The sequence below is a fragment of the Muscardinus avellanarius genome, assembly GCF_963383645.1.
Source record: "Muscardinus avellanarius genome assembly, chromosome: 8".
NCBI lineage: Eukaryota > Metazoa > Chordata > Mammalia > Rodentia > Gliridae > Muscardinus > Muscardinus avellanarius.
In genome coordinates, this window is record NC_137794.1 from 8,167,374 (window position 1) to 8,192,871 (window position 25,498).

General features: G+C 38.3%; 1 protein-coding gene across 1 annotated transcript; it reads right to left on the minus strand.

Annotated features, from left to right (window-relative positions):
* Window positions 1-2,794: 2,794 nt before the first annotated feature.
* Window positions 2,795-18,257, minus strand: LOC308265996 (cysteine-rich secretory protein 1-like; the record flags this gene model as incomplete). Its single annotated transcript, XM_080700061.1, has 9 exons — window positions 2,795-2,922; window positions 5,207-5,295; window positions 6,912-7,009; window positions 10,872-11,020; window positions 13,286-13,376; window positions 14,083-14,172; window positions 17,383-17,487; window positions 17,593-17,721; window positions 18,192-18,257. The coding sequence occupies 9 exons, from the start codon at window positions 18,255-18,257 to the stop codon at window positions 2,795-2,797; spliced, it is 945 nt and encodes a 314-aa protein (XP_080556187.1).
* Between the last annotated feature and the right edge of the window lie 7,241 nt (window positions 18,258-25,498).

Consider the following 25,498-nt stretch of genomic DNA (forward strand, 5'->3'; position numbering starts at 1 on the left):
AGGGGCATTAGCAGCCTCTCATTTTCTTGGAGATACTGAGTCTATGAAGCATATTTAGGGTGACTCACATTTTTTATCTTTGAAACAGAATGTGGTTTCTATCCCCTCTTATTTACAAGGGATATGACACATGACAGAACTTTCTTTTATATAAACTTTCAGAAGGAAAGAGTAGATTTATGGAAGAGAAAAAATCATCCCCCTCAAGGAAGACCAGATCCTGGGCTTTGGACTGTGTACCTGGATATAACATTGACAGTCACACTGTCCTCATTTGAAACAGGCAAGGGTTTGGACTTCTTTAACACTGGGTATATTAAGAATGTATTATAATAGTAAAGAAAAAGATCATTTCTGTTTTTCTTCTGTCTGCTTCCATTTATTTTTACTTAAATGGTTTGCATACAGAAAGATGGATATCGTACTATAATTAAATAAAACCCATGGGGCAGGTGTTTCAAGTGACTCATGCTACTAAAATCTCGGTTCTTGTCTAAGAGGCCAGGTCAAATGATCGTGGGTAAGTCTTAATGAAGAAGAAAATAGAAATTGGGTTGATATGCTAGCAAATGAGAAAATTCAGTGAAGAAGCGTTCAGAAAATAGCTGGGTATTTTCCAAGTTAAGATGAAAAGGAGTATTCTACCTCCAAGCTACACCCACCCCTTTTTATTTTGAAGCAGGGTCTCGTTAAGTTGTTGAGAGTCTTACTAAACTGCTGAGGCTAGCCTCAAACTTGGTACAGAGGACCAAACCCAGGGGCATTCTACCTCTGAGCCACTCCCCCAGTCCTTTATATTTATTTTCTATTTGGAAACAGGGTCTTGCTGACCTTTTGATGTTCTCACCAGGTTACTGAGGCTGGCCTCAAACCTGTGAGCCTCCTGTCTCGGCTTCCCAAGTACTTTTTTCCCCTCCTTAATTCCTCCCCCAAATCCCCTTCCACTACTTTATAGGCCTCCCTCCATATTATTTAATTTTTTTTAGTGGTACTGGGGGTGGAACCCAGAGGCTTTCTACCTCCAAGTTATACTCCCAGACCTATTTTATATTTTATTTGGAAACAGGGTCTCACTAAGTTGCAGATGGCCTCACTAAGTAGCAGAGGCTGTCCACGAACCGTGATCCTCCAGTCTCAGCCTCCCGAATGCTGGGATTACAAGCGTGCGCCACCACACCTCTTTTAGTCTTGTTTTGATTTTCATTTTCTTAATTGTTAGTGATGTTGAACATTTTTTCATATATTTATTGGCTAATGGTATTTCTGCTTTTGAGAAGTGTCTATTGAGTTCAATTACCCCTTTTTCACAGGGCTATTTTTTGGCGTCACTTTTTTTGGGGGTATAGTCTAGAAATTAGAACTCTATTGGAGAGTAGCTGGCAACGATTTTATCCCAATTTGTAGGCTCTCTTTAGATTATCAATTGTTTTCTTAGTTACCCAGACATGTTTTAATTTGATGCCACGCCATTTATTCATTCTTGATTTTACTTCCTGACCTTTGGGGGTCTTATTGAGAAAGTCTCTGCCAGTGCCTAGACGTTGAAACATTGGACCTATATTTTCTTCCTGTACTTATATAATTTCTGGCCTAATTTGCATCTGGCCATCTGAGTTTATTTTTGTGCGTGGTGAGAGATTGGAATTTAATTTCACTATTTCACATGTGGATATCCTTTCCCAGTACCTTGAAAAGCTGTCTTGTCTCCAGCATATGCTTTTGGTTCTTTTGTCAAAAACTAACCGACTATAAATGTATTTGTTTCTGTATCTCTTATAATATTCCACTGGTCTGTGTATCTGGTTTTGTGCCAGTACCCTGCTGTTTTTGTTCCTAGAGCTCTGTAGTGTAGTTTGAAGCCAGGTAATCATGATGCCTCCAGCATCATCCTTATTGCTTAGAATTACTTTGGGTGCTCTGATTTCTTTGCTCTCACAAATAAATTCTGGAATTGTTTTTTTCTAGCTATGTGGGTAATGTTATTTATGTTTTGGTAGGGGGGGGCTGCATGGAATCTATGAATCCATGTAAGTAGTATGGCCATTGCCAAGATGTTTATTCTATTTATCCAAGGACACAGAAGGTCTTTCCATTCTCTAAGGTCTTCTTCAATTTCTTCCTTCAGTGTCATATAGCTTTCATCGCAGAGGTCTTTTAATTCCTTCGTTAGATTTATTCCTACATATTTTTATTTGGCTTTAAAATTTGATTTAAAAATAAGTAGAATGAAAAAGCAAAGAGTCAAGCTTCTTGTGCAAGGAAGACAAATACCAGGGTGTTTGGAGGCAAAGGGGAAACACAGGAGGAAGTTCAACAGGTTAGACCATAGGTGGTGAGCAAAGGGTACTATTTGGAGACTTGGCTGTGCCATTAGCTGAATTATCTCAACCTAAAAAATACAAGACACATGTTCTAAATTTGAGGCAAATGCTGAATTTGACTTTTCACTCCAGGAATGAGAAAGTTTTAAGCAATTTTACTTCGAGATGTAACAGGACAGGATACATGACACTGGTGAAAATACACTGACATCCACAAATTATTATTACAACTAGAATATTAATTACAATGAAATGAAATCCATCAGAAACCACCGAAGTAAGCCAAGGGAAAAGATATGACCCCCGGTGGTGCTGGTCAGGCGACCGAGTCAGGATGTTTGCTAAACCCCAGGGACCGGAAATCTACCTGGGCCACACGGGGAAACGCATCTCCAAAAGAAAACAAAGGCCAGATTATAATTCCAGAAGCGATCTCATTTTCACAGCACAGAGCAGATGCAAATAACAAAGGGCTATTTTATCTCGGTGTCACACAGACACGTAGCTTTGCAGAACTGGTTAACGGACGGGTGTTCACATCCAAGAACTTTTACCCGCTCCTCACAGTTGTGGTGTTCATCATAGTACAAGCAGGGATTAGCTGAAAAAAAAATAGTGTGGTCATAAAACCTGGTCTCAAAAACCCAAACCAACAAAATACAGTGACGGAGGAAAGAGGCAGACTTCTCAAAGACAAAGGTTGTTAGCAGGAGCTAATTAAGTCTGCTTTGATATAAGTCAAGGTTCGTTCATTACAGATTTGTTGTAGTTTAGTTCTACGTCTAAGCCGACTAGAGACGAGCGATTTGTTTTTCGATTTCTGCATCATTTTGAAGCATGGATGTCAGTACCAGTATAAAATAAAGAGATGCAAGTTTTATTCATTCCTCTTAGTTTATCTGTCGTAGGCTGTATCCTTCAATGGCTAAGCCTTTTCTTTGGATTACTAAAGGGAGTATAAGCCAATGTAAAAACTGAGTAAAAAGCACACATTGGATAGGTATATGATTTCTCCACCCAGAGGTCGTCAGTCAGTGATTTTTCCCCCCACTTTTCTTTATCCCTTGAACATGCACGCACATATATACCTCAGACACAAACACGTGCAAAGGATATATATATATATATATATATATATATATATATATATACATGTATATAAAATTCTCTAATAAGTATGAAGATAATGAAAGTTTTAAAGCTCCAGTAATGGTTATGAAGGGCCTACTAAAGTGCTCTTTAATCTGAACATTTTTATGAAAACTAAGAAATGAATGTTTTTATATATGAAAGCAATTATAACTTTAATTATAACTCCTCTTCACTTGAAGCTTTTTAAAATTTAATACGGAGTCTTGAATATTGATAATTTGGTTGTCAATATATTTTTTGTTATTTCATCTCTTTTAATTATAAAAATTGGTTATTATAATCTTATATCTATGGTTCTTTTTATATTTATTTTTTATCTTTTTTTGGTGGTACTGGGAGTGGAACCCAGGGGCTTTTCTACCTCCAGGCTATACTCCCAGACCTATTTTATACTTTATTTGGAAACAAGGTCTCACTAAGTAGCTGAGGCTGGCTTAGAACCTATGCGATCCTCCTGTCTCAGCCTTCTAAGCGCTGGGATTACAAGTGTGGGCTACCATGCCAAGCCTATCTATGTTTTAACCTTTCTTATTTTCCTGTAACATATGCTTTTCCTTTCCCAAGCTATTAAATAAATTCATCTTTAATATCTTTTATTTTTATGCAATAATAGGTGAATAAAGGGCTTATGATATGTATCTCTAATGTCATAGATTCAATCTTCTACAGTGACACTTTTCTACTTACTAATTTTCTTTTACTTTCATTATATTTTTCAGCCACTATAGACACTGCTTTTTCTCCTACCTACAAAAAATAAATGCATGTAGTGCTCCTTCTCTTCACAATGTATGGCTAGTAGGTTTTAAGGAGGCATCCTTTTTCATTTACATTTATTGTCAGAAATGAGTGATAAAAGGGAAGGAGAGAGATAAGAAAATGGCTTGCTATTGAGCTATTAAGTACATACCCAATGGAAATAAAATACTTATGTTTAAGAGATAGCTACACTCCCATGTCCATTGCAGCACCACTCACAGTTGCCGAGAAAATAAAACAACCTGAATGGTAACCAACGCATATACGGATGAGAAAGTGTGATAAGCATACACGGCGGGATACTATGCAGCCATAGAAGAGAACGCAGTCTTGATCTTAGAAACAATGCAGATGGAATTGGAGATCGTTGTGTCTAGTGAAAGAAGCCAGGCACAGAAAGGCAAGTGCTGCGTGATCTCGCTTAGGATGTGAAATCTAATAATGACGATCTCAGACTATTTGAAGGTTGGATGGTGGCTATATGAAGCTAGGAAAAGTAGATGGACAGAGGGATGGGAAAAGACTGCAAAACAGTGCTCCCAAAACAAATAGTGTGGCCATGGAGCAGTCAGTATGCTGAAGATTATGGTAAACTAAAAGCTATATGCAAAACTTAGTCACTGCAGTCAGGCAACTCAGGAACTTTTTAAGAGAGTAGCAAAAACTGTACACTCATACTAACGTTTTACCCATGTTGGCCCTAAGAATTAGAATCTTTTTTATTAGAACTTGAGTTTGCTGAGTTACACATTCTAATTTTCACTGTGATAAATAAAATCAACGGGCTTCCTTATCCCTTGATCACTCTGAGGATAAGTGAGGGCAAGTGAGGATAAGTGAGGATAAGTTGAGGGCAAGCCAAAATGATGTCGCTATATCTTGGGTGAGGTTAAGATGAAAGTTGTACAAAAGTGAAATACTTGGTTTCCGGCTCAAAGGGTCAACTACAAGACATTTGAATTTGTAAAACTTACTGCAAAGTTTATCGTCACAGTCTTTCGGACAGTCTCCACATGGAATGCCGCTCTTATAAGGTACGTTTATCATATCAGGATCGTTTCCCCTTAAAGAAGACAAAAGAAAACTTGCCATAATAAAATCCATCATTGGAAAATGTATATACAGTTTTATTTACTCTGTAAACAATTTGAAAAGCACATTATGTAAACATGCTTATAAACAACCAGTGATAATTTTATGATAGATATGAGATGTCTAGATTTACTGATAAGGTTTTTTTCTAGCATGTACCACCAGAAATTTTAGGTATCACAAGGATATTTTCTAGCCAATACGCAGCTTTCTTTAGACAGTCGAGTCTTAGCAGTACTTGGAGCTTTGAGTAGTCAGATTCTAACAGGTAGGATAACTTCAGAGTCCATCACAATAGGACACTGTTCTTCATTAATAACTGTAAAAACCTGGGCTGTGGCTTTTACAACCAAGGGCAGGATCCTTAATAGTGCTCAAATCTTGAGTGATCTAAATTAAAGATATTCTAGTTTCATCTTGTACTATGGCCTGAAAGACTTAGTACATCTTAGTGTTTTTTGTCGGAACACCGGTGTCATAGCTATACTGGGATGGTAGAAAACAAAAGGGGCTTCAGATAAAGGAGGGGAAAATGGAGTGGAGTGAAGGAGGGGGTCAAGGGGAAGGAGACGGAGGAGGAAGAGACTTGATAAAGGAAACAGTTCAAGTAGTACTATTATATAGATATGAAATTATCAATTATCAATACCATATTTATGAAATTATCAATGCAAATATTAATAATATATTTAGGGAAGATGAGCAAGTAGAGTGGGATTTGGGGGGAGGTTCACCAGGTATATTCCAAAACTTGCTCCTCGTTAGAATGCATGCTTACAATGCATCAATAAACATATATTTAAAAAACTAAAGTGGTGGGTGTAGGAAGGAGAGAGTAGAGAAGAATCTCCAGTTCTGGGATATTTAAAATTTCTGAAAATGTAATTCTTACCTCTAGGTGTCTAAAAACATAATGTAGACACGTAGACACTATCTGGTTCTTAATATAAATTAAAAATGACAGGGTAATTTCTGGTTAAAAATGTTTTAAACTGATAATTGTCTCTTTGATATCTAAACTATTGCTATTTCACTTTATAAAATAAAGTTATTACTAAGTTTAATTAGAAATTTAATCAAAGATTTGGACTAATGTTTGAAGGAGAAAATTTCCCCATCATAGCTCTCCACATAGGATACTTTTCATTTTATGTATCCTTTGAAGTTCATTATAGACTGTCCACCCCTGCAAAGATATAGTGCAAATTATATTTTGTAGGTAAAAAGAGATCTTACTGTCTTCAGATCAAATTGCATAGGAAAAATTCACAAGAAAATTTAACTAATGAAATAAAAACAGAGTAAGAAGAAAAAATAATTTGTATAGAGCTATTTTACATGTATATTACATACAAGTGAAGATTCAGCGATATTGAAGGCCTATTAAAAATCTATGGTAGTATGTTAGCAGACAAATTATCTTGATTTGTACTGTACATCTATTATTTTTAGGCATTACCTAAGGGGTATTTTATTCCTAAGGATCTGCCTAACAGAAAAAATTGAGTTTTTATATATAAAAAACAAGATTATGTCTTTTTATGAAAAATATAGTTTTCAAAGTGGAGAAAATCCAATAATACATACTCGTGGCAGTAATGACAAACGTAGAGATACTGAAATGACCTTTCTCTTGGACATATTGAAACACTACAGCCAATGAGGAAAGATGTGGCCCACACAAGCTGTGAGGATAAAGAACATTTTGTCACAGATGTGGTATTTCACTAAATGACCCCAATATCAATATTATCCATGATTTAAAGCAAATGTGCTTGCTTTAATTTGGCTTTGAGAATGGTTTATTCAGCATTCATAGAAAGAAGAAGATCTCAAGTATCTAGATAGCACACACACACACACACACACACACACACACACACACACAGGGCTGCAAACAATGGACACCATACAGAGTATGTCAAATCCCATTGGCAGGCAAGGATGGCTCGAGCATTAGAATTTTCTCTCTTTATTGCCAATTTATTTTTCTTGAGAAATATGCTGGATTTCTGAACATACATTCTAATTTTATGAAACTCCATATATTTCTCTGGGCTATGCCAGGTGGGGAGAGAAGGGTATGGGTGAAAAGAGAAATGGTACTGATTTTTTTGCAGCATATAGGCAAATGTTTAAAAGGGACACAGATGGCATTCTGTACATGACTGATCATGGGACACATCAGATTATCTTCAGTATGTTCGGGGATGACCAGACCCTGTGCCAGCCTTCTCTCTCTTGTTGGAACTAGAACATCTATTTGTGAATTTCTCAAAGAAACATGCATGGTTATCTTCAATTCTCACTTGTTATTTTCTCATCACACCTATGTGGTAAATCAGTTAACATGATGAGGGCTTCTTGGTGGTTATATAAAAAAGTCAAAGCATGGGACAGAATGTTCTTATGGGTCAGAGAACACGCATAGTGTAAAAAAAATACTGAATTGGCCTTTAAGGCAAAATGACCTGGGTTTAAATTTAAATTCTATCTCTATCACTTGCTACCTGAGTGGTATTTAGCTAGTTTGCTTTATTGTTTCAGAGTTTGATTTTCTTATCTTTTTGAAGGATATGCTTATATTACTCACTATGCTGAGATGTAGCTTAGTAGTAAAGCACTCACATAGTATCTGCAAGGTTCAATCCTGGGTTAGATCCCCAGCACCACAAAGCCAAATATACATAGAAACAAAAACAAATATTTAAGTAGCTAGAGGAGGAGAGCTTTTCAAGCTTTCCCTTGGCTTCCCCTACATGAGCCTGGAGACACTTTCTTTCAGCTTGTTTTAGAATTTTGCATGTGTTTCTTTTCCTGTTTTTGGGCAGAGGGGTTTGCTGTGACATCTTTTGATAAATTATTATAGTGATGGGAATCTGACTAATACACAGCCCAAATAATAGGAGTGAAAGCTTATGTTGATAATTGGAAGGCTAATTATTGTTAAGATATCAACAAATTATTGTTATTGGGTATAAAGTGATTGTTATTATATCTCTAAGAAATTTCCTATCAAATTCTTGTTTTTCAGAATTAGAAATTTTCATCCTAAAAATTGTGTGAAGTCTCGTTACTACAAACAACCAAATAATCTTAAAGAAAAAAATGTTGGAGTTCTAATGAACACTTTTTAATTTAAAATATTAATTCAAGGTTATAGTTAATAAACAATGTGGTACTAGTTTTAATCATAGTAAATAAAACCACATGTATTAACTTAATTTAAATAGAATCCCAGGATAAACTCTCCCATATATAGTAAAATGATTTTCTCTAAGGTTATCAAGACTATTCAATAGGGAAATGACAGCCTTTTTGAAAAATAATGTTGAGAAAATTGAATATCCACAGTAAAAGAATACACTTAGATTCTTGTCTTATACCATATAAATAACCAACTATAAATGGTTCAAAGACACAAGTGTTATCGCCAAAACTATAAAACACATAGAAGAAAACACACAAAGACTCATGGTACTGAATTTGGCAATGCTTTTTTGAATAGTTCTTGAATCAACCACACAGTTCAAATAAGTAAGTAAGCAAATAAATAAGTAAACAACAATATATATGGACCCAGGGGCATTATACCTCTGAGCTATATCCCTAGTCCTATTTTATTATTTATTTATTTATTTCGTACTGGGGGGGGGGTTGAACTCTGAGACATTTTTTCCTCTGAGATATATCCCCACCCTTGTTTTTATTTACTTTCTTTTTAATTTTTAAAATTTGAAACAGGGTCTCACCAAGTTGCTCGAGGCTGGCCTTGAACCTTCAGTCCCCTTGTCTCAGCCTCCCAAGGATTGAAATTACAGGCATGTACCACTATCCCCTGCATAAACATGGATTTAGATACTACAGCTATACCACTCCTGGGTATCTTTCCAAAGAAATTGAAATCATAATAATATAGTGATACATACATATCCATATTTATTGCCACAAAATTAAAAATAGACAAATCACAGAACAGCCTAGATGTCCAGCAAAAGATGAATGGATGACGATAATTATAGGATATACACACAACGGAATTCTATTCAGTAATAAAGAAGAAAAAAATTAGGCCAGGCGTGGTGGCGCATACTTGTAATCCCTGTGCTTGGGAGGCTGAGAGAGGAGGATCGCACAGGTTCGAAGCCAGCCTCAGCTACTTAGTGAGACCCTGTTTCCAAATAAAGTATAAAATAGGTCTGGGAGTATAGCCCGGAGGTAGAAAAGCCCCTGGGTTCCATCCACAGTACCACATAAATAAATAAATAAATAAATAAATAAATAAATAAATAAATATGTCATTTATAGGAAAATGGATGGATCTAAAGAAAATTATGCTAAGTGAGATTAGCCATTATAGAGAGTTAAAAGTAGTATGTGGAAGCTAGGAGGAATTCAGGATATAAGAGGGACTGTGCATAGAGAAGCAGAAAGCAAACTGGAGCAATGGAGAAGTATAGGGTGGTGGAGGCTGGAGAATTATTGAAGGAAATGCTTGCATTGACTATGTATATATATGAAATGATCAACGCCAATCTTCATATCACGTACAGAGAGGGGAGGGAACGAGGCGGGATCCGGGAGGAAGCTCACCAGGTGCTGTGTGTGCATGGATGTCCCTATCACTCCGAACTTTTATGATGTGAGACCACAAGGTGTCAATAAAAGTCTATTTTAAAAAATAGCCGGGCGTGACCGCGCATGCTTGTGATCCCAGCACTTGGGAGGCTGAGACAGGAGGATTGCGTTTTGCGGCCAGCCTCAGCTACTTAGCGAGGCCCTTTGCAACTCAGTGAGACCCTATTTCAAAATAAGTAATAAAAAATAAAGCTGGGGGTGTGTCTTGGAGGTAGAAGCCCCCTGGGTTCCATCCCCAGTACCGCAAAAAAAAAAAAAAAGACATCACATTAAGTGTCAAAAGAAGATATAAAGGAGCAAATACTGAATAATAACAAGTATATCAGGTAATTTGAGTGCACACATTATATAGACAGAAAGAAGGATGGTTGCTAGAGGCCAGGGGTGGAGAGCGCGGAGAGGTGTTGTTGAATGTAGAATGTAGACAGAGTTTCAGTGAGGAAGAGGAGCGTGTTCTGTGATGGCTGCCCAGCAATTTGAGTGCACATCCTGCTCCTGAAGATCAGTGCAGCATAACTTAAAATGGCTAAAGCGGGAATGTTTTAGGTATGTATATTTTACCATAATAAAACAGAAGCTGAAATAAGGGGATTCTATTTATTAGATCCTATCATTCCCACTTTTATGCAATATTGGAAATTTAGCGTAGAGATGAGATTCACATTACATGACCCTGTGCCTTCCTGCTAAACCAAGTGAGTGGAGAACAGAACTAAGGGATTAAGCAATTCCTCTGTGGCACTTATTGACTGAATTCCATTTCTTTCTCTTCAGCATGATAAAAGGAACTCGGGAGCTCGAGAAAATGGTGTAGCCATCGGGTCGAATGACTCGTTTCTCCCTGATCTCTTACGCACACATGCTCACTGTCATTTAACCGAGCAAAGGACTCGCCAGCACACAGGTTACCTGGGTGTAGTGGTGGGTTCTGATGTCCTCATCTGCAGGAAGCAATGTCCCATATCTGAAATATTTAGACTCATTGTACCAGAGTTCAATGACATTTGACCACGAGACAGGGTAAGGTCTCACAAGGGTATTTTCTCCACAAAAGGTATCTGAAAAGAGGAAATAACATTGAGTAATGGTTTTAAAAATTGAAAATATCACTCAAGGAGTTTTTTTCCTGATTTTTATTTTGCAAATGGTCCACGGACAATCTTGGAACCATCTTAGAAGAGAAGGTAACTCAGCTGAATCCCTTCTGGCATTTGTCCTTCCTCTGGATGGATGAGCAGATGGTCCTCGTGTTCAGTGAGATGCTGAGTTCAGAGATAATAAGAAATCAGTTCTGCAGTCAGATCTGCCAACATCTTAGTTAGTCTATGCCACTGCCAAGCTGATGGCGAAACCCAAGAGAAGAAGGCCGGGAGTGCACCAGTGCCCTTGCCACGCACAGGGCACCCATGATGCAAAGACCTTGAGGTGAATATTTGTTTCTTTACCACCCATTCATGGTGCTGGCTTTTGATTGGTCATTGTATGGAGAAATAATCTATGCTTCTCTGGGGGAAGAGGAGACCGACATGGCTAATTCAATGTTCAGGAGCACTGGACTAAAATTCCCAGTAATCTGTAGAGATAAATTTTCATTAGTACTTTTTAACCGTTTTGTAATATAGAAAAGTCTCATAAATGTTATCAATGTCTAATCATATAGGAAGTACTAATAGTTGTGTAGGGGTCATCTAGTTTGTATACCTAAACATGGGCTCCCTTCCGAGCACATTATAGCATCGTATGAATAGAGCTGTAGAGTTGCGTGTGACTTGTTTCTTAGATCCCAAAGCTAAGGGAATCTCCACAGAGCTAGAAAGTAACTCACAGAACGAAAGCCATCTATGGGTTGCCTAGTTGCACTCAACTCTTCTTTAATACTGAGGACTTTGATTCTTTTCTCCTTGTGGTTAGAACTCGAAGTCTGAAAACTAGATTATTCATATTTCTAAATTGAATAAGGAGGAATATTAGATCAAGGAGATTCTATAGATGAGCAAATAAAGTCACCAAACTGAAGGGATGTGAAGAGAGAAGAGGGGAATTCTCTAAAGCACAGGATGTACTTAAACATATGAAGTCAGTCACTAAGCCAAGCATGAGAAGGAGGGAGGGGGACGGGAGGGGGTGAGAGATGGGTAAGGGATAATTGGGTGATGTGTGCATGTATGTCTCCACAAGTCTTTTATTCCCTTAAGATGTATGACTAAAATAAACCAATAAAACATAATAAGAAGAAAGAAAGAGAGAAGTCGGGTGTGGTGGGGCACGCTTGTAATCCCAGCATTTGGGAGGCTGAGACCGGAGGATCACATTTCGCAGACAGCCTCAACTACTTAGCAAGGCCCTCCACAACTTAGTGAGACCCTGTTTCAAAAATAAAGAATAAGGCCGGGCATGGTGGCTCACACTTGTAATCCCTGCACTTGGGAGGCGGAGACAGGAGGATTGTGCTGGTTCAAAGCCAGCCTCTCTGGTTTAAGAGACCCTGTTTCCAAATTAAAAAAATATAAAATAGGTCTGGAAGTGTAGCCCGGAGGTAGAAGAGATTCCAGGAACCCCAGTATCACCAAAAAAAAAAAAAAAAAAAAAAAGAAAAAGAAGAAGAAGAAGAAGAAGAAGAAGAAGAAGATGAAGAAGAAGAAGAAGAAGGAGAAGAAGAAGAAAAAATAAGGCTGGGGGTGTAGCTCAGGGATAGAATGACCCTGGGTTCTATCCCCAGCACCTCAGAAAGAAAGAAAGAAAGAAAGAAAGAAAGAAAGAAAGAAAGAAAGAAAGCTCATTCTTACCAGGTAAGGTAACTTAACAATCTGTGTTTTTGTGAGTATGATGTGAAATGATAACACACAAATAAGTGTACAAAACAGAAAGAAAAATAAAATGGGCATGGTGAAACATGCCTGTAATCCCAGCATTTGGTAGGGTGAGACAGGAGGACTGCAGGTTCACAGCCAGCCTCAGCTACTTAGTGAGGCTGTCTGCAACTTAGTGAGACCCTGTTTCAAAAATAAAAGAATAAAATAATAGGACTGGAGGTGTAGCTTGGAGGTAGAATGCCCCTGGGTTCCATCCCCAGTACTGCAAAAAAGGAGGAGGAGGAGGAGGAGGAGGAGGAGGAGGAGGAGGAGGAGGAGGAGGAGGAGGAGGGGGAGGAAAGAATAAGAAGAAGAAGGAGGAGGAGGAGGTGGAGGAGAAGGAGGTGGAGGAGGAGAAAAGAATAAGAAGAAGGAGGAGGAGGTGGTGGTGGAGGAGGAGAAGGAGGTGGAGGAGGAGAAGGAGGAGGAGGGCATTCTTTTAAAAACTGGGTCACCTAGACATATTCGTACCTTGAACTCTCCTATCAAGTGGGTTGCTCTCTGTAAAATAACAGTACTTTGCGGAGTTCCGAGCATTTTCTGCAGCGTCGGTACTCCAATTCTTCAGTCGCAGGAAAAACAAGAACAACAGCAGGATGTAAATAACATGGAAACATAAACATTTCCGTCATACGTATCTAGTGTGCTGTTCCCCAAAGTCTGAGACTTAGATTTATTTATACTTTAATTTTATAAAGTAAAATTTTTAAGTAAATACATTATTCTTAAATTTTCAAGTAGGAAAAAGACAAAAAGTACAATTCACTGAAATGACAAAGTCAGAGATTAGGTAATAACATGGGGAAGGAGCTTCTCTCTGAGATGTAGAAAAGGAGTTCAGTAAATATTGTTGGGAAATAGATCATAATTAGAAATACAGAGAAGTAATTTATTAATAATTTTACCTCAAGACATACCATCTTATCTCTTTAAACCTCACTTTCTGCATGTGTCGATGTGACCCATAGTTCATACCCAAAGGCTTGTTCAAAGGTTTAGTGTGATGGCCGGGTGTGATGACACAGGCCTGCAATCCCAGTGCTCAGGAGGCTGAGTCAGGAGGACCACTGTTTTGAAGCCAGTCTCAGCAACTAAGTGAGACCATCCACAGCTTAGCAAGACTCTGTTTCCAAAAAACTAAAAAAAATGCCTTAGTGTGATTTTTTTTGAAGATTTAAAGAAATTTATTAGAAAGATAGAAATACAGAGGCTAGGTACATCTCCATACCAGACTGGCATGGAGGGGTGACTGGAATGAATACACTTGCCTTAGTGTGATTTAGAGTGCAAAACAATTGTGATGTGCTAAATTTTATGCAAGGTGCCCAGGAGACAAATACAGAGTCCCACGTCTCCATCTGAAATGTTAATATTAAAAAGCGGTAGCTAACACCACTCGTGAGGATGGGCTTATCCATTCGGTGGGTGTGTTTTTATCTTTTATCTCACAGAAACTGGAGGGGGGAGCCGCTGTTCTCCTTCCTGTGTGTGAACGAGGTAAACGAGGCCCAGGCGTTTTGAATGATTTAAGGCTCACACTACCACTACGTTTCAGAAGGCGCAATGTGGTTCAGGTGTGTTGGGCTGCAGATGGCGTGGGCTGCAGGTCAGCAACAGCTGATGTCTAGGTATCGTTTAAAGGGCGGGGCAGAAGCTTGATCAATAGGTCGGCACTGTGGAGAAGGATCTCCAAACGCGTATCCTCACATATATCCAAGCAAGACTCTCCTTCCAGCACGTGTAACGCATTACTAACAAAATCTGTAGAGTTCCTTCCCTCCCACGGGCTCTTATGTATATATCATTTAGCTCATCTTTAAATAATGTTTGGTTAACATCAACTTTTCAATATTGGGACTGGCCACGTAGTTCAGAAGTCCAGTAAGGTCACATTTATGTCCGATGTTATATCAATTTCATTATTGTATACTGTAAGGGGGAAGAAGCAGGCCGGACTCTTAAGGGAAACACATCGGCTGCTGGGTGCACATGTTTTATTTATCAGTCTGAACCTCATAATGAGGTCGAAGTACAGTGCACTGATAAAAGTATATATTTTTTAAATTTGCAATACTTTCTGGCCGGGAGATGTTTATTACTGTGTGTATGCTGCCATCTTGTGGTCATCTTCTAGAATTACTTTTCAGGTTAATGAGTTGACTTAAGACTTAACTCTTGGAGGTTTTAACTGTGTCATGCAAGAAGGATGGATTAGTTATGCCCATGTCTAGCTAAAGGAGCACAGGTGATCACAGATCTGCTTACTGCATAGAATATTCAGGCAGTGAGAATATTATTTTACTCACAGAAAAAGAAATTTGTCCTTTATGATTAGGTTATCAAATACTTAGAACTGGAACTTACCCATCTATACCAAGGATGGCTGAGGGTGGCAGAGGCTGGGGCACACTGCTAATGTTCCTCTCTATACTGAAGGACACGCTCCCTCAGCAGATGAGCATTCTGCCCGCAGACAGCTGCCTTCTCTGTAAATTGCCCACAGCCCTGAGCATGTGATTCCCTTGCTGAAGGGTGCTTCTTAGAGCATAAAGGACAAATTAATTATTATTATTATTATTATTATTATTATTTTATTAGTTTTGTTACTACTAATTCTATCCATTTATTTCTATGTTTGTCCTAGTCATTGTTTAAGAGAACAGCGTAACTTTCGCATTTTTTAAAAAGATAAAAACTAGTATATTAATTTGCCATGTTTTTATGTTTTATAACTTTGTACTTTAACACATGAATATGTATATTGTCTTGCAATTTTTTTTTTGAGGTACCAGGTATAGAACCCAGGGGCATTGTACTTCCGAGCTATGCCCACAGCCCTAGTTTTCAGTCTTTTTTATTTTTGAAACAGGGTCTCACTGAGTTGCAAAGGGCCTCACTAAGTAGCTGAAACTGTCCGAGAACCATGACCCCCCGGGTCTCCACCTCCCAAATGCTGGGATTACAAGTGTGGGCCACCACGCCTGGCGCAATTTTCTTTCTTTCTTTTTTTTTTTTACATCTGTAAAGATTTTTACTATTTAGTGTAATAAATACCTTTCCAATGGCTTCATGATTTAATGTTCCTATGCCTTTTTCCTGGATGATTTAGAAAATGTTATATTTCCCCAATTTTGAAAGGGTTTCTGTTCACGTCTTCCATTTAATTTTATTACTGCATTTAATTTTATAATAAATTTGTATTTTATATTTTATACTTTATTGGTGCATTATAATTATATATCTCAATGACTGCTAAGAGGTTTGAAGCCTGTTTGTCCCAAGAGCGTTGAGGTCAGATAAAAGCAAGGTTCCTGGAGCTGGCCCACTTGCAACTGAATCTGAGCTCTAGCAGGTAGGAGTTTGGATAAGCTACTTAACTTTCTCACATCTCTTTTATAATTAATTAATTAATTTAGGAAACAGGGTTTCCTAAGCCAGAGCATGCGGCTGGCTTCGAACCTGCGCGATCCTCCCGTCTCTGCCTTCCAAGCGCGGGGATTACAAGCATGTGCCACCACGCCCGGCCTCTGTTTTATAATTTTTAAAGAGGAGATGAGCTGGGCTTGGTGGCGCAGGCTTGTAATCCCCACTCTTGGGAGGAGGAGACAGGATGATCGTGAAGGTTTGAAGCCAGCCGCGCTGGCTTAAGAGACCCTGTTTCCAAATAAAATAATATAAAATAGGTCTGGGAGTGTAGCCCGGAGGTAGAAGGGCTTCCAGGAACCCCACCAAAAAAAGGGGGGGAGATGACTGTTTTGGGGAAAGTAAATGAGTAATAGTAATAAGATACTAAAGAATGGTTATTAATATCACTGTATACATGGTTATAGCATATAATATCTATAAAAGCTATTTTTATTTTATTGAAATAACACTTTCAATTTTAAAATGACTAAAAGATAAACTTCAAAACCCATGTTTCTGGTCCTTGTTCCTTCTTCCTCATCATCCACAAGTGAATATTGTCCATAAGCCACCCTCCGGAGCCTGCGCTTCCTCTCACCCTCGCTACTCTAGGGTCCACAGAAGCAAGTGGGGTCTACATCATCCTGAGTGATGTTGCTGGATAATAAATGTGAGGCTCTTCACCTTATACACCTGAGGCTTCTTTAAGTTTGTCCCGTGGCAGAGAATATCAGGTTCATAGCAGCAAGACAATTTCTCTAACCTTTTATGGACTGTAAGGAAACTGGGAAATAGATTTGCCAGTATTCCCCTAGCCACCTCAACTGGCTTTGAATGTGGACATCTTAATCCTCAGATGAGTAGCTTAGTAGCTTCCAGACTACTTCCCCATGAAGACTGCTCTGAAATGCCCGAGTCATTTGTTAATCCAATTTGCTATATTTACTGTGAGTGTATCAGCTGGGGGCTGGTGAATTGGAGTCTCAGAAAGTATGCTGCGCTCTACCAAGATCTTCAGTTGATTCTCAAGCACAGTAGGTCTGAGGAGCAGCTACTTAAGGTCCATAAGCATGACTGTGAGGCATAGCGGGTACTCTGTCAGTTTACAAACTGTGGGATCGCTGGCACTTTACTTATCTCCTCTGGGTCTCCATTTCTCCTACTGCCACATCATTAAGTTTGTTCTTCTGACAACTAAGCTTTGAAGAGCAACCATATCCAGCAACATCGCTCAGGTTTATGGAACCCCTAGCTTGCTTCTGTGGACCCTAGAATAATGAGGGTGTTTTGAAAGTTTGAAGAGCTTAATAGCAATTCAGCACAAACCATGGATATCATTTTTTGTCACTGTTACCACGGTTATTTGATCTTACCATCTTCAGCATGTTCTTGGCAGGGGGGTCCACCCTTCTCCTGAGAGTGTTGTGCACACGCACGATTTCCTCTTGCACGGCTCTTGACTTTGTGTTAAGTTTAGAATAGAAGACTCTAGGTGATCTTGCCTATTACCAGAAAGTTATTTATTAATGCTACTTCTCTTAAGTAAAACTTATCACACATCGCATGCTATTTGTACACCTATAGACAGCCTCAGCTACTTAGTGAGGCCCTTTGTAACTCAGTGAGACCCGGTTTCAAAATAAAGAGTAAAAAAATAGGGCAGGGGGTATAGCTCAGAGGTTGAATGCCCCTGGGTTCCATCCCCAGACCCAAAAAAATAAAAATAAAAAATGGTGTAAAAAGGAGGTGTAGCTCAGAGATAGAATGTCCCTGGGTTCAATCCCTAGCACCCAAACCTGTTTTTAAATAAAATAAAATAATAGTACTTTCCCAATAGAGTCATTGTGAGAAGTAGGTAATTGTAGCCTCTTCATAACACTGCCCTATAACATTGTCTTATTAAAGGATTAGCTCTTATCCTTATATAAAATGTAAATAAATATTTAACATGCAATCTTTCACATATTCTTACCGCCAAAACCGGCACAGGCACAAAGCCAGCTACAGCAGCCAAAACCAAGAAATATTTTATTGCCATCTCTAAAAAAAGAAGTGAGATAATTTTCCATTATTGTTAACTCAACCTGTTTTCTAACAAACCCATTTGAATCAATTTTACATGCGGCTTGCATTTTCTGCAAAAAGGGGAGTGACAGAACAAAGTTTAGTACCATGTGTCAATTATCCGGACCCTCAAAAAAATATGCAGTGCAGAAATATGTTTGGAAAGATAACTGATTTCCAGAAACATGAAAGTCTGCATCCTCAGAACCTTTGAATATGTTCTATTGTGTGGCAAAAGTAAATTGGAGTAGCAGATGGACTTCAAATTGCCAACCAGCTGATGCCATTCAGTGGGAGATTGTTGCGTATTATTGGGGCGGGCCCAAGGAAATCCCAAAGGCACATAAATGTGGAAGAGAAAGTGAGAAGAATCAGCATTCTTGATGTGCATGAGAAAGACTCCACCAGCCAATCAGGCTTTGACGATAACAGGAAGGACCACAGGCAAGGACCGATGCCAGCCTCCAGGAATGGGAGAAGTCAGGGGCTATGTTCACTCCTGGAGTTTCCTGCTGACAGCTCGATTTTAGCCAGGGAGACTCATTGAAACTTATGACTTCCAGAACTGTAGGATAAGCGATTTGTGCTAATTTAAGAAATTGAAGGACTTCCGGGAAGATGGTGATGGAGAAAAGTGGGGCTTACGAGCCCTGCTAACAACCAATCTCTAATTACCACAAAATCAGCGCCTTTCATAGCCAGAAAACACCATCAGCAGAGAAACAAAAAATGTAAATATAAGGGACAGAGAAAAAGAGGGCTGGAAAAACAAAACACCACAAAGAAACCAGACCACCGTGCTGCGGCCGGAGCCACTGCGCGGAGCGGCGGGCTCCATCTTCCCTCGCAGCACCAGGCTCCAGAGAGGAGGGGGGCTCAGAACAGAGCTCAGAACCAGAGAGGAGATACTCCGGCCTCACGGCTGAGGACTCAGCAGTAGTGCCTTACTGCTGGTGGCAGCGGCGAGTTTCACTGGACAGCACTAGACCAACGCACTCAACAGCCCACCAGGCTCCAGAGAGGAGCGGTGGACAGCGAGCCGATGTGAGCCACTGCGGATCAGCTGGGCTGAATTTGGCAGATTTTTTGGCACAGGGAGCATCTAAAGCTCGCAGGGGCTGGGCTCAGCACACCCTGCAGGGACTTAGAGTGGAGCTCAAAAATAGAGAAGAAATACACCAGCCTCACGGCTGAGGGCATGGCAGTGGCGCCATATTGCCACCGGCGGCAGCAGCAGCGAGTCCACTACAGCTCCATCAGCGCACTCAACAACAGTGAGTCAAATTGCGGCCCCTAGAGGAGAAATCCCAGTACTGCACTCCCAGGGATTTGACCCAGTGGGAGAGTGACGGTGGCAGAGATATCACACTATAGTCACAACTCCATGCAGGAGAACGCCCAGCCTGGCATCCCCCATGGTCTAAAGCAGCCTCAATTAACTCCCTGGGTCTGAGACTTTGCGATACAACCCAGTAAAGGAGTAGTGGGAACCGAGATACCACAGACTCAAGATCCAGAGCACCTTAAGTGAAGTCGTAGTGACCCAGGGAAGAACCCAGAGAAGGCACAAACTTCTGAAATCATGGGAAAGAGGAATAACAATGGAGCAATGAACGCCCACAACCCCACAACATCAGAACCTGATAAAACAGAAAATCAGAGATTTCTAGAAGATCAAATCAGGAAAATAACTGTAGAAATAATAGAGGTGCTTCGAAAAGAATTCAGAGAGAACCAAAAAGAGATAAAGGATGCAATTAATGAAGTAAAGGCCTCAATTCAAAGCACAAACAACCGATTAGACCACATGGAGAATAGAATCTCGCTCCTAGAAGATGATCATTCAAAAAATGAACGCATAGTTTCTAACTTAGAAAAAAATATCCAACAGCAGGAATCTGACATTGAAGAAATATAGGCCCATTTTAAGAGAGCTAACCTAAGAATAATTGGAATAGAGGAGGGAAAAGAAGGTGAAACCAAAGGGATCAACAATCTCTTCAAGGAAGTAATTGCAGAAAATTTTCCAAACATAGTGCAAGAGGTCCATACACAGGTCCAGGAAACTTATAGAACTCCCTTTAGACAGGATCGGAGAAGAGGATCCCCACACCACATAATTGTCAAAATGACTAATGTGGAAGTCAAGCAGAGAATCTTAAAGGCAACAAAATCAAAGGGTCAAGTGACATTCAGAGGCAAACCAATTAGAATCACTCCAGACTTCCCAGACCAAGTCATGAGAGCCAGAAGGGCTTGGAGTAACATATTCCAAACTCTGAAAGATAACAACTTCCAGCCAAAAATTTCCTACCCAGCACAATTTTCTATCAAATTAGATGGGGAAATAAGAAGCTTCCATGACAAACAGAAACTGAAGGAATTTATGTCTTCAAAACCAGCACTAGAGGAAATACTCAAAGAGATTAACTACAAAGAAGAAATAGGTAATACACACCAGAACCAGAGAAACAAGATTTTCCATCCAACAGACATCTAAGATTGGTTATCTTTGGAGATTCATTATTTATGTTAGTCTTTTACCTATTTCTAAATTGCATTGTTTGTTGTTATTGCTGCTAATTTTTAGGATTTCTAGTTGGAATATTAATATACCTTCAGATATAGCATTTGGAAATATTTTATCCCATTCTATCAGTAACTTTTAACTGTGTTTACATTGTCTTTGGATATACAATATTTTTTTTACTTTTTAGGGAGTTTATTTACCCTTCTGTTGCCTGTTTCATTGAAATCATATCCAATAAATCACTGCCAATTTCAATATTGTGAAGTTTTATGACCCAGATTTTCTTCTAAAAGTTTATAGTCTTAAGATTTATATTTAGGTCTTTTATCTATTTATAGTTAATATTTGTATATAGTGTTAGATAAGGGTCCAATTTTATTCTTTTTTATGTAATTATTATTTTTCAACAATATTTAGTTATAAGATGATTATTTCCTCCATCAAATGTTCGTGGAAACCTTGTCAAAAATAACTTGACAATATATGGAAGAATTCATCTCTAGGTTTTTATTTAACTCCAATGGTTTATATATCTGTCTTTAGAACAGCACTACACTGTTTCAATTATTGTAGCTTTATAAGGTTTGAAATCAGAATATATACATCTTCTAGCTTTGTTCTTTTTTGAGATCGTTTTGGGTATCTAGAGTCCATATTCTATATTAGGATAGATTTTTTTCTGAAAAATAAATAAATAAATGTATGATAGTTTCACCTAAAAATATATATTCTCTGGTAAGAAAGAAAGCAAAAAGAAATATTGAAATGTTATCTTTAAGTCGTCAAAAGCTTGGTATCAGACAAATGAAATGGTTATATGAGATTATCATTGTTAATTTTGGATAAATTAATATAATACTAGATGTCAACCACTAAGCCAAGCATGGGAAGGAGGGATGGGGAGGGAATGGGCTGGGGATCGGGTAGGGGCTAACTGGGCGATGTGTGCATGTATGTCTACAAAGTTTTTTTTATCCAATTATGATGTATGAATACAGTGCACCAATAAAAAAATTAAAAAAAAGAAGAAATTGAAGGCTGAGACAGGGGTATCGTGGTTTGTGGCCAGCCTCGGCTACTTAGTGAGTCCCTTTGCAACTCAGTGTGAGGCTGTTTTAAAATAAAGAATAAAAAAATAGAGTTGGGGGTGTAGCTTGGAGGTAGAATGCCCCAGGATTCCACTCCCCAGTACCTCAAAAATAAAGAATGAATGAAAGAAAAAAGAAAGAAATTGAGTTGATAATACTTTGTCACAGTAGCAACAGAAAGCTAATGCAAGAATACAGTAGGGTTGGATATGAATTCTCCATCGAGTCCAGAGAACATGTGTGATCTTTGTAGAAGTCATTTGTGTATGTGACTTAGAGATATATATTCCATAATATTTGACACTGTGCTAAGACAGTTGTCATTGTGAATCACACAAATCAGTGCTAACTGACCCTTTCCTTTATTTTTTACTTGATTATAGGTAGCTATACCAATAAATATAGGTTTATAAATTAGGATTATAAATGTATATCAATAAATATAGGTTTAAAGATTAGGTTGGTATCTTCTTTTCGTAACCCCTCAAGCTTATTTCTGAACCCATTCTGCTCTCATTTTAAAGAAGTGAACATTTTTAATGAACAAATGAAACAACTTGTGCAGAATAAAATAGTGAAGGAGAGTATGTCTACCTTCTCGTCTAATGATGTCGTTTTCAGGGTTCTCCAACTTCCCTGCCCCCTGAAAGACATGTGTGGTAGAAGGGATTCTCTGTAAGTGAGCTCTGTCAGGGAGCTTTTACATGTAAACAATCTTGCCTTCTTTTCTCTTTTCATCTACTTCTTCACCTTCTTTTCTTTCTCCAGACTCACACGCCAAAATTTACATTAATGTTACAACTGAGATGAAATGTGCATTTTATTCTTCACAAAATCTAGTAAAATAGATGCATCCCAGCATTAGCTTCAGTATCCTTCCCTTCTTACAAAAAAACCCCACAATTATTTTGTATAAAAAAAGGCAATTTAAGTCAACAGTCTTTAAAAAAACCCAAAAAACTCTTTCAAGCTGGACGTGGTGGCGCACGCTTGTAATCCCAGCATTCAGGACGCTGAGACTGGAGGATCACGGTTCGCGGACAGCCTCAGCTACTTAGTGAGGCCCTCTCAAGTCAGTGAGACCCTGTTTCAAAATAAAGAATAAAAAATTGGGCAGGGGTTGTAGCTCGGAGGTCAAATGCCTCTGGGTTCCAACCCCAGACCTGCAAAAACAAATCAAAACAAAACAAAAACACCTCTTTCAGATAACAATACCAGACACTTGAGATACAGACTACTTAATTTTTACTTACTTTGTGGCTTATGATTGTGTTTTCTTATTAACAGAAAGACCATGAACAACTGAAAGTTGGTATTGTGAGGGAGTAATGATAAAAGATGAGGAAAATGAGCACGGAGGCTAGAGGGCTGCCCAATTGCAGGCTGTGGGAGTGTATTCTCATCTATTAAACCCGTAGACCATGGCCTTCTCGGAAAGAGCTTTCGTGAAGAACAGTCCCTTCCTTGGCTTAACTAAAGAGCTGATAAGAACCAACTATACAAGGAACATTTCCCTCTATCTTTAATCTCCTCTGTCTCAGTGAATCTATTAACTCTCTATTAACCTGTTATAGTAAAGTACAAAAATCTTACATGCACAGCTTGAAAATTATATATATATATGTATATATACACACATATATATGTACTTTTCACGTATATTTTATATATTGTCATATATATGTATAACAGCTACCCAAATAAACATATATCTACAAAATATTTTTAACAGGCAAAAAGGTCTTTTGTGACATCTCTAGTGTGTAGCTCTCAAAAGTAAAAAGCTATTCTGATTTTCATGAATGTGGGTTAGTTTTCTTTTCTTTAAATATTTTATTTTTTATGATTTTTATTTTTATTTGTTTCTTAAAATTTTTAATGTGGGTTAGTTTTAGCAGTTTTTAAACTTTGTATAAGTGGAATATGTGCTTTCAGCGTCAAATCTCTTTCACTCAGTATTACAGCAGTGATTTATCCATGGTCCATATGAAGAAGTTTGCATTTATTAGTAGCTATGGAATATCCTTACTTTATTTTAGCATTCACAAATATTTTGTTTTTAGTTTAAATGTATAAAGACTTCGGTTAATTTTTTATCTTTCTTTTTTGATAGAAATTGTTTTCAGCTGTTTTTTTTTTGGGGGGGGGGTATACACTCTATACTCCAGAATAGAATGACTGGGTTGTATGCTAACCACGTTTTTTTTCTTTTGTAGACGTTGTCGAATATTTTCCCAAACTTGTTTTATCAGCTCATACTTCTATCGGTTTTATGTCTTCACCTACTACTGGTATTGTTTTCATTTCCATTGTGATTCACTGTTTGTGTTGTACTTTCACTGCAGTTGTAAATTCATGTTTTCTTAGTGGCTTGTGATATTGAGTACATGTTACTGTGCTTATCAGTAGCTTAAATTTCATCTTTTGTGCAGCCTCTGTTCCATCTCTTGTTCACTGTAATTAGGTTGACTCTCTTTTTCTCTTTTTTTCTTTTCTTTTTCTTTTTGTTTTGTTTTGTGGTACTGGGGATGGAACCCAGGGGTATTCTACCTCCAAACTACACCTCCAGTCCCATTTATTATTATTATTTTTTTGAAACAGGATCTCACTAAGTTGCAGAGGGTCTCAATAAGTAGCTGAGGCTGGCTGCGAACCTGCAATTCTCCTGTCTCAAATTGCCAAGTACTGAAGTTACAAGGGTGTGTCACCACACCTGGCTTTCTTTTTATTATCGTTTTTTATGTCTTCCTTCCTTCTTCCTTCCTTCCTTCCATGGTACTAGAGATTGAACCCAGGTGTACTCTACCTCTGAGCTGCACCCCCAGCTCCTTTTGTTCTTCTGTTTTGACACAGAGTCTTGCTAGGTTGCTGCGAGCCTCAAATCTGTGATCCTCCTGTCTCAGCACCCCAAGTATTGGAATTATAGGCTTGAGCCACCAGCTCCACCTAATGCACTCATATAAGATATTTATTAAATGTATTATAAATATCTTGTGTCTATAGCTTATTTTTGAAATCTTAACTATATCTTTTGTTAAATAAAAACTTGAAGTTAAAATATCCCTCTTTTATTGTTCTCTTTCTGCATTTAATTCTGAGTTTATTTGAGTGTGTTTCTATTTAAGAACTTTAGGTTATCCTAAATTGATGTATCATGAAGGTATTTTATTCTAGAAAATAGACTCAACACCAATGAAATACTAGAGGAGGGAAAAATGAGAGCCTTGCACTACAAAACATCAAGATTTACCATGATGTTGAAGTCATGAAGACAAAGAAATATTGACACAAATGTAGAAAAATGGGTCAATGCACTATTATGAAATTCAGAAACAGATTCATATACACAATCATCTGATTTATGTCAAGGGCTCAGATGCAATTGAATGAAAAGGTGGTACCTAACAGAGGAAAGATGTGGATTTTTATGTCTAACTCCCACTATAAAGAAAAGAACACTTACAAAATTATATCATTTACGGGCATGGAACTGGAGAACACCATGATAAGTAAGATTAATCAGTCACAAAAAGTAAGAAATCAGATGCTCTTCTTAAAATGTGGAAGCTAGGGGGAAAAAAGAGTCAGAGGAGAAAG